The 10,149-nt window shown below is 61.2% G+C and overlaps 1 protein-coding gene across 2 annotated transcripts in view; it reads right to left on the reverse strand.

Moving 5' to 3' along the window:
• Positions 1-9,196, reverse strand: part of SOGA1 (suppressor of glucose, autophagy associated 1) — a 29,578-nt gene extending 20,382 nt beyond the window's left edge. The window contains exons 1-2 of one of the 2 annotated variants that reach the window (XM_039563324.1): positions 8,769-9,196; positions 836-1,060 (exon numbers count right to left, since the gene is read on the reverse strand). In XM_039563324.1, the coding sequence (XP_039419258.1) occupies positions 836-1,060; positions 8,769-9,101 (558 nt within the window). In that variant the 5' untranslated portion in view covers positions 9,102-9,196. The remainder of the gene's footprint in view (positions 1-835; positions 1,061-8,768) is intronic. The other variant, XM_039563325.1, reaches the window with a different exon arrangement.
• Positions 9,197-10,149: the final 953 nt, after the last annotated feature.

Here is a 10,149-nt window from a genome sequence, read left to right on the forward strand (position 1 = left end):
AAAGGGAGAAGCTGGAGGGGGCGTTTTTGGCAGCAGCCACCCAAGCTGGGGGGGAGCTGATGGGCGGTTTGGGGAGGGGATAGGGGCCCCAGCAGGGATGGGCAGTGAGGCAGATTCGCAGCCCCACACTTGTGGCACATCTTGGCTCCAGAACCGGCTGTTTTCTGCTCGAAAAACAAAATTAGTCCTCGAGCTGTTGCACATCCATCCTGAGCTGTCTCCGCCTGCCACTGCACCCCCCTCTTGGCAGCAGTTTCGTTGGTGAGAGCCCTCAGCAAACACTCACCAGGCTCCTCCTGGGCGAAGCAACGTCACCCTGCAGAAATCCCCTTGTCCTGCCCCTCGTGCCACCATGCCTGGGGCTCTGCAAGGTTTTCCCGATGGCCGAGAGAAGCAGCTCCCAAGCCTGCAGAGTCCTGGTCCCCACACTCCCTCCCTGCACACTCGTGACGCCCCATCCCGCAGTGGTGGTCCCATCACATTCCCATAGGAGCAGGGTAGGGGAGCGCAGCCCCAGGGCACAGAGCTGGGCTGCAGCCTGCCCAGGATGAGCCTCACATACGGCACATTCTCAGGCAGTGCTGGCCCTCTCCACCACCAGGATCCCCTCAGACCACCTGTGAGCTGACAGCACTGCTCCCCACTTCCCACATCACCACTGCTAGCAGGGAATCATGATGTCTCCAAAAAAACTGTGCATCCCCACAAACCACACATCCTCACAGAGCTCCCTGTACCCCAACATCCCCTGCCACCTCCATGCTCACAACTCATCAAAATCCCCTTTGGGGGCTCTGGGGGCTGCCTGGGTGCGGAGGTGGCCTCCCAGGCTGACCTTGACATCCTGCTCGAGGCTGTGGATGAGCTCGCCGTCCACCTGGCCGGTCTGTGCCACGCGCAGGCTGCGGCGCTCGGCCTTGCGCAGCCGGTACTGCAGGATGCGGCAGGTCTTGCTGGCCTGGTCCAGCTGCTGCCGGAGCTCCTGCAGCTGGTACACGTCCTCCTCCATGTACACATCCCGCATCTCCAGCATCTCGGCGCGCAGCTCCTCGATCTCATCCTGCGGGGAGACGCTGTGTTAGACCCCGCAGCTTGCTCTGCCCTCTTTTCCCCTGTGACACCTCCCCACCATGGCTCTCCATCCATCCATCCATCCATCCATCCATCCATCCATCCATCCATCCATCCCATGAGCCTTTTTCACAAGTCTTCAGTGCCTTGGGCCAAGCCCAATCCTTGCACGAAAAGGCTCAGAGCCAGCTGGGTGCTGTCACCCAGGGGTAAGCCAGTCAGCCAGGGGGGAACAGCCAACACAAGCGCCTGAGAGAGTTTGTGGTGAAAGAAAGAGGAAGTTGGGGGAGGGAGAGGAGCTGCAGGAGCAGCTCACGCGGCGGCCACGGGGAGAAAAATTAGGTTATCTTTGGAAAAGATGTGTCAGGGAGGCAGGCAAGGGAAGGAGGAGTTGGCAGGCGAGGACAAGTCCCGTTAGGGGAGGCGACATGGGGACACGAACGAGATGCCACCAGTCTTGGGGACCAGAGGTTGCCCCTTGTTTTGCCACCAAGCAGCAGTCCTTGGGCTGGGTCCTCTGTTCCCAGTCTCATCAGCTCTCCCAGTGACCTCCTCCAGCACAGCAGAGCCTCTGGCATGGAGCAATTGCATCACTGTCACAGCAGGGCCGAGGGTGACATCCTGCTGGCACCAGCACTGACCCAAAGCCTCCTCCAGGGCTGTGGCACACAACCACTGTGAGGTGTCCAGTGCCACTTCCCCATCCAGCACAGGACTGTGGTCACTGGGGATGCTCAAGGACTGTCCCCTATGGTCCCTGGGGACCAACCAAGCTCTTTCCATGTTACCCTGAACATGGTGTCCACCCAAATCTTCCAAGCAAACACTCCAGCCATCACACTGGCTGTTCTTGACAGGACCTGGTGGGACCAGCACGCTCCTGGGAAGGGATCAAGCATCTGCTTTCCTGCCACAAACCCCTACCACCGAAGACCTCCTGCCACCGCCACTTGAGAAGTGAGGGGCTCACGCTGCCACCCTGCACCATGGCACAGTCAGGGAAGGGACAAAAGGATCTGGCAGGGGCACTGGGGGTGCTCAGCCCTGATTCACCCTGGGCAGAGGGGACAGGGGAATGCTCCCCATATTCCAGTGACAGTGACCGAGAGCCTGAGATGGCAGCTCTGTGCTGGCTCTGCCAGGCGCTGGCACAGTGGCTGCCACACTCACCCGGCCTGACAAAGCCCCAGCTGCAAGAACTCCCCGAAAGGAGAAGCCAAGCCCGGGGAAAGGGCTGGCAGCTGCGGGGACAAGTCACAGTCGCTCACTGTTGGCTTTAAACAGTCTGTGACAAAGAAGGAACGACAAACAGACAATTCTGGATTATCTCCTGGCCTGGGCTGCCGGAGCCCGGTGGCACCATGGCCACCAGTGTCGTGTCACCCTCCGCTGCTCTGCTTCTTGCCAGGGGGTCTTGAGAACAGACCTCTTTTTGTTCAGTCTCAGAGCAGAAACAGCCCCGAGGCTTTGAGATGAGCAGCGGGGGTCCCAGGGACACCCAGCCAGGCTGTTCCAGGGACAGCCAGACACTGTCCTGTGAAGGAACATCACTGCAGACATGTTTGAGTAAAGTCAGGTGTGAAACCCCCCAGGGACAAGCCACATGTGCTGGCAGGCAGTCCTGCAAGGGCTGTGATGCGCCCTGGGAACCCCCACCAGCACTTCCAGCTCCCTGCCTGGCGGGGCCACAGCCCTGGGGGCACCAGCAAAACCCCTATAAACCAAATCAGCCTGGGGAGCTGGTTTGTGGCATCTGCTCCTTGGGAGCCTTCATAGGGAAAAAAAGGCGTTATGGATTGCAGGTGAGCAGGCGCACTGCAGCGGGTGGGGAAAAGAGCCTTTCACCGCCAAAGGCAGGCGAATCGTGGCTGGAATACAACTGCAATCCTGCTTCAGTGCTGACCGTTCCAGCTCTCATTTGCCATGTGGCTTTCCCAGGCAGCAGCTGATCAGGGCAGGGAGCAGGGACCTTGGAAAAAACCCAACCAAATCTTGCATTTGCTGGAAGAAATCCTGGGCTTGCCCTGCTAAGAGCTCCTGCTTGTTTATGCTTTGGGTTGTAGCAACCGTTATTTTAGGGGGAGGCTGTGTCCAGCATGTCCAGCCTGGGCAAAGCCTTGAAGTACAGCCATGGAGTGGGGCTGGGGGCATCTGCAGCACTTGGGGGGCTGGGAAAGCAGTGCCTGTCTTTGCTCCAGCTGCAGGAGTTCACCCACATTCCGTAACGCCAATAAATCCTTGGATTGGGTGCAGCCTGGCAGGCGCACAGCCTGCCCCAGTTTGGTCCATGGAGGCAAGCCGTGCTGCTAAGCTACAGTAAAGGGATTAGGATTGGAGAGTGGAAAAATGCCAGCAAACTGGAAGAGAGCTTGGAGGACAGAGCTGATCTGCTAAGGCAGCACATGGGGTGCACTGGGGTCCCCTCACAGCTTCAGGGGTCCATGAAGGCCACGGAGCCTCGCCCTTTGCACCTGCACATTTTCTGGAGTTGATGCCCAACTCGGCAAAATATCCATTTGGATTAATGTGGGAGCAGAGCCAGGAGCTGAGGAGAAACCCCACAGAAACATCCCAAATTCAGGGGTGGCATTGTGGGCATGGAGCACTGTCAGTGACGTTAAATGAAGCGTGAGATGGTGACAGGTGGGCAACACTGGGGAGGAGATAAATGACCTCTCCAACACAAATGGCCCTGGGGACTGCCATGCTGGGCCACTTGCCCTGTAAACAACAGAGTGCCCATCCCCATGCGAAGTCACAGCCTCCCAGCACCCATGGGCTCCTCCCCTGCTTTGTCCTCCAGGATCACCCACCACTGCATCCCATCCCATCTCTGTAGCAGCAAAGATTTCCTGCAGTTTTTACACTAGAAATCCCCTGTCCTGAAAAAAACGCTGGGAATCCGCAGTCCAGGGAGACTCATTTGAATGCCCCAGGGACTGTGTGCAGAAGCAAACACCCCATTCCGTGGCTGCAGGAGCCAGGTTACACTCGGTGGAGGAGCTCGAGAGACAACCTACCTTAAAGCTCCTCCGCAGAAACCTCGGAGACACTGTCTCTCCCCGGGGAGATCATTAAGGAAACTAAGAAGCGGAAAGGTGGGATGCAAACTGCCTGTTTCCAGTTCAGGAGAAAGAAACCATGCATTTTTAGAGCAGGAGGAGGCAACAGCTGTGTTCACACGTCCACTTGAAGGACATCAGCTCTTTCAGGAAGGGCTGAGCTTTAGAGTGATGACCCTGAGCAGTGACAGGGCAGGAGAGGGACCAGTGGAGATGGCAGAGCACACCTCAGAATGCACATCGGACCCATTACAGGTTGCAGAAACAGAATTAAACCCTGGGATCTTCAGCCCAAGGGGAGTTACACGCTGATTTCGGCGCCTGCAAGAATGCAGCAAGCTCTGAGCAGAGCAGGGGACGCACACTGTGCAACCCCAGCAGGACCTGCAGAAGCAGAAAGCAGCAAGGGACACAAAACAAGCTCACACAGTGCAGCCACGGCTGGCTGTGGTGCTGCTGGCAGCACGCACCCCCACTTTGGCAGCCCCAGGCTCTGAGGCACAGCCAAGCAGCAGCCGCCTGTCCTTCCAGCAGCCTTTGGGGGGCACAGCCCTGCCTGCACCCTCCAGCTGCACCCCTGAACCTCAGCAGAGGAGAAGGAAGGGTGGGAGGCGCCTGGCTGCTTGGCAGAGCCGCCTTTGTGCGGAGCTGGGGCCGCGCTGGCAGCGAGTGTGCCTGCGGCTCGCCTCGATCCCCGTGCAAAGACGGGGATTACCGTGCAGGAGAGCAACAAGCACGGCTTCCTCCGAGATTACAGCACAAAAGCAGCAGCTTTCCATTAACTCTGAGCGCCCGTCAGGCAGCACAGGGAATTATGCTAGAATTTGCATGGGGAAAAAAAAAAAATCAGAGGGGATTTTTAAAGGAAACTGCCCAGGGTGCTCAGGCATGTCCCCTGCCAGCAAGGGGAACCCAGAAAATGCAGCTCACCGCAAGCCCATGCCAGGGTGCAATGGGTGGAAGGATGAGCAAGGCACGCCCGTGTCACCCACAGGGGTTTCTTTGGGTGCATTAAGAGCAGCTCTAGCCCAGCTCTGACAGCAAACACCGGCCATCCTTCCCCCCATGTCACACAGGAGCTCAGTGCAGCAGCCTGTGCGCTGATCCCTGCCCCTGGCTGGCATGGCAGCTCCCCCTTGGCAATGGGAGTGAGGGAAAAATCAACATTTCTCAGCTGTACACCTGCCCCCATAAATTACCAGGCAAACAGCTGGGAGCTCTCTGCAGCCCAACCCATGTTGTGCACCATCCGAAAAGGCGCGAGGCTGCAAAACCCCTTCAGGGTGGCTGCTTGGCAGAGCCCTGCTCCCCAGCTCTGCAGGTGGTTACTGGGACTCCCAGGCATGATCCCTGCCCCTGTGGACAGGCAGGATCTGGGCAGCAGCAGAGCAGGGACTCAGTGCCAGCCAGGCTGCCCAGATGCAGCCCCAATGCCCCTGTGGGATGCTCTCAGAGAGTCCTTGCTGCTGGCATGGCTGCCTTGGGGGAAACAAGGCACCCAGGCACTCTGAATGTCTCTCCACAGAGCTGGGAAATGCATGCAAGCCCCAAGGGATGTGGGATGACTCAGGGCAGGGAGCAGGAGGGGGACAGGCAGCAGGAAAGGGCAGGCAGGACTGAGCTCCCAGCGTTACACAGCTCTTGCCTAAATCCCTTCCCGTGGAGAGGAGACGAAAGGGTTTGCAGGCATCGCCTCCCCTCGCTCCAAACCCTCCCGTGCCCACTCTTTGTCTGCCTGTCCCTCTGCAGCTGCTGCCATATCACATCTCACATTTTCCAGCCTGCTGAGCAGGGCTGGGAGCTGCTCTCCATCGCACGGCTCAGCAACAGCGCAACGGGGCAAGGACACCCGAGACACCTCCTCCCTCACCAGGCTGCCAACCTGCATGTGAGAAACAGCCCTTTTTGGGGAAAATGCTTGGAATAACCCGTTCAGGGGTGTCACAGCAGGTGCACAGGCCTGAGAGCAGGGGTAAGAGGAGATCCCAGCCCGCCCAATACACCCAGAGCAGGAGGAGGGAAGCAGAGCCTTGCACAAATCTGGGCTGCAAAGAGAAATGGGTGAAGTGTGCTTAAACAAGTAGGTTTTATTATGGCAGCTGAGGAAAGATGGGATGTGAGCTGGCGCTGCTGGAGCACTGCTGGGAAGCTCCCAAACCCAGCGTGCATCACACGGGCGTAGTAGCACCACACACGTCTGGCTCGTGCCAGAACGTCACCAAAGCCCTCCCACCCCCAAAAATCCTCATCTTGCTCTAAATACGCACTAGGTTTCAGCTGGTGCTGATGAATACACGAAAAAATATTCATTTGCAGCTATTTGGGTGAGTCCTAGGAAATAAGTCACCTGGGCTAAGTCTGATTCATCCACTCCTGAGCGGAGGAGAGCTGCATGGCAAGATGGGCAGTGCCAATCCCTTAGGTTAGGGCTTTATTTTTTGCCCTAAGTCCTGAAATGCCTGAATTTTTAGCACAGATGGCACAAGCCAGCACTCCGCTGCAGCCCAGCCCAGTTTTCTGCTCCTTGCTGGAGAAACGAGGCAAATCTTCCAACATTTTTTGGAGCACGAGAGGCATGTGCTCTGGGCTTCTGCCCAGCTGGAGCCAGGGTACCACCCCAGCCACCTCCTGCTCCAGTGTCAGGAAAAGCGAGCTACAACACAGAAACACGGATGTAAGCAGGATGCACATGGCAGGGAGGAGACACAAGTGCTGGCAAAGAAGGGACGATGCCACCAGCATCCCCATGGCCATTCTTGGTGCGTGCCTCCAGCAGCTCTCCCCTCTCCCACTGCCCCTGGCCAGGGGATTTCAGCTGCCACCCCTCACGGCAGGTAAATCCCTCGCACCCCGCACGCCTGCAGCTTGCCAGGAAGGAGATCACGCGGAAATGGAGGAAGCGCCGGCTCTGTCCGCAGGAATGGCAGCACTGGCACTCATGTTCTTGGAAACCAGAAGGGCCTCATCTGTATTTTTCCAGCTCCCAGTAAATCAAAGCCCTGAAGCTGTTGCTGCCAATTCTGGCAGGAGTTGGGACACCAGCTGGGAACTGGGGCTTTGCTAATGGACAAAGGGCCTGATTGGGCATCTTCAAGCGCATCACCCAATGCCCACCTCGGGCTGGAATCCTGACACTTTCACAAACTTGGGCAGCAGCAGATGACAGCTGGCCTGACTTCCAACCTGCAGCACCCAAAGAGCAGCTGGGGAGCCTTGGTACCCAGATCTGAGCTCCCAGCAGGTGACTGCCCAAGCAGCTCAGCCACAGCTCTACCCTGAAGGAGAGAAGGGGGAACAAAATGCCTGCAGCCCCCCTCAGGAGGTGGCACCTGGTGGGTGCTGGTGCCCATCACGCCGAGGTGCATCAGGCTGATGACAGGGACGGCTCTGTGTCCCTGTCCCCTCATGGCACGTCTGCCCTGGCTCAACCATGCCCACATGCACCAGGCAGACCTGGAAAAAGGCCCCAGGGAACCTGGGAACCAGCGGGAAGAAGAGAGCTGGAAAATGTCCCCAGGGTCTGGCAGCAGCAGCAGCAGGCAGGGAGAGCAGCAGGGAGCCATGCCCAGCTGCCAGGCCATGCCCAACTGCACGGGGTCAGGTTATGCCATACTGTGTCCCAGGATGCCCAGCCGGGCTGAGCACACCCATGCCATGCTGAGCTGTGCCTTGCTAAGCTTTGCCAGCTGTGCCAAGCCTTGCCGTGCCAAGCTGGGTCCATGCTAGGCTTGGCCGTGCTGCACCCAATGTGCCATGCCAGGGCAGGCCATGCCTGGCTAACCTGGCCCATGCTGTGCCAAAGCCTGCCCTGTGCCAAGCCATGCCATGGAACATCGAGCTGAGTGGTGCCCAGCCATGCCACACCACTCTGGACCATGCCCAGCTGGGCCGTGCTGTGCCACACTGAGCTCTGCCCTAAGTCCAGTGTGGCCATGCCAGGCTCAGACAAGCCAGGCCCTACATCCAGTCATGCCACGCTGTGCCAAGTCAAGCCCAGCCACCCCTGGCTGTGCCATGTTCAGGGATGCCATGCTGGGCTGAGCCATGCCAAGCCCTGCATCCAGCCATGCTGTGCTGTACTGCCCAACTGAGTCAAGCCAGGCTGAGCCAGGCCATCCTGAGCTGAGCTGTGCCCTGTGCCCAGCCTTGCCCTGGGATGCTGAACTGCACCAGGCTGTACCCAAGGATGCTGTGCCACACTGAGCTGCACCTCGGGATGCAGTGCCATGCCATGTCATGCCATTCCCAGGGATGCTGTGTCATGCTGAGCCATGCTTTGGGATGCCGTGCAGTGCTGTGCCATGCCATTGCCAGGGATGCTGTGCCATGTTGCACTGTGCACAGGGATGCCATGCTGTGAGGACAAGAGATGCTGTATTGTGCCCAGGGATGCTAAGCCGCGCTGACCCCTGCCCTGGGGTTCCTCACCATGCCATGCTAAGGCCAGGGAAGCTGCTCCATGCTGAGCTATGCCCTCAGACGCCCAGCAAAGCTCTGGGACGTTAAACCCCGCTACAGCCAGGGATGCTGACCCTGACTGACCCTTGCCCTGGGATGCCACGCTGTGCCACTACTGCCCAGGGATACCATGCCACACCGAGCCGTGCCAGGGATGTCACGCCACGCCGTGCCCACCTTGAGATAGTCATTCTCGGAGCGCAGGTCCTCCAGCTCGCGGAGCAGCCCGTCGGTGCCGGCGTCCAGCAGCTCCTCGGTGAGGTCGGAGAAGGCGAGCGAGGTGCTGAGCTGCAGGCGGCTGCTGGCCATGGACGCGGCCGAGGGCTCCTCGGGCAGCGGCGACGCCTCTCCGGCCGAGGGCGGCGGCGGCGGGGCGCTGCCCGGGGACTCGCCATCGCTGCCGCTCAGCCCCAGCTCCAGCGACAGCAGCTTCGCCTCCTCCGAGGCGCTGCAGTCCGACACCTCCGAGCTGCTGTCGGTCAGCCCGGACCCCGGCCCGGGCCCGGGCATCGAGCGGGGTGCCGACCCCGTCCTTCTCGCCCCGGGGGCCGCCGTGTCGGTTCCGTGCCGCCGGCCCTTCGGCCGCACCGCGCCGCGCCCCGCCGGCCCCTTGCCTCCGGCCCGGGCCCCCGCCGGGCCCCGCTTGTCGGGCCGCCCGTCCTTGCCCCCGCCCGGCCGCCGCGGGTGCGGGTGCGCGCCGCTCGCCGCCAGCCGCGGGGCCGCGCCCGGGTGCCCCCCGCCGCCGCCGCGCCGGCTCTTGGCCAGCGACCAGCCGGGCACCTCCTTGGGGCGGGCGGGCGACGGCGCCCGCTGCGGCTTCTTCTTCCTCTCCGGGAGCGGCGGCGGCGGCGGCGGCGGCGCGGGGGGACCCGGCTCTGCCGGCGCGGCCTCCATCTCCCGCTGCGCTGCGCTGGGCTCGGCCCCGGCTGCGGCTGCGGCTGCGGCCCCGGCCCGGCCCCGGCCCCGGCTCCGCCCGCCGCCGCCGCCGGGCGGGGACGAGCGCGGGCGGCGAACAAAAGGCGGCGGAGGGAGTGGGGGGGAGGCGGGGGGCGGCCGCGCTGGCGGCAACAGCGACCCCTCCGCCCGCCCGGAGCCGCACGATCCCACCCTGCCACCGCAGCCCGGAGCCCCGGCATCCTCGATGGATGGGGCATCCCCGATGGACGGGGCATCCCCGGGGCGAGGGGTCCCCCCCGGGTGTCCTCAGCAACGCGTGTCTTTTGGGGAGCCGTGACAGGGCAGGCCCTCCCAGCCGATCCCTGGAGCATTCTTGGGGACAGGGATCCCCTCCTATGTCCCCTGCAGAGCAGGTCGCTGGGTTACCCTGCGGAGGAGGGTTACTCCGGGGCATTCCAGTTCCTGGGGCAGCCCTGAGGGTAAGTGTCTCGCGGGACAGGTCTGGGGAAGGAGGCCCCCAGGGTGTCCTGAGCAGTGCGAGTCCCCTGGGTGTCCCTGTAAGCGCAGGTCCTCCGGGGCGGTCTCAGAGGTGAAGGTCCCTGGGGGACAGTGAGGGTGCCGGTCCCCCGGGGCACCGCTGTCAGTGTGGAGCATCCTCGGA

Source organism: Corvus cornix, chromosome 20 (genome assembly GCF_000738735.6).
Source record: "Corvus cornix cornix isolate S_Up_H32 chromosome 20, ASM73873v5, whole genome shotgun sequence".
In the NCBI taxonomy this organism is placed as follows: domain Eukaryota; kingdom Metazoa; phylum Chordata; class Aves; order Passeriformes; family Corvidae; genus Corvus; species Corvus cornix.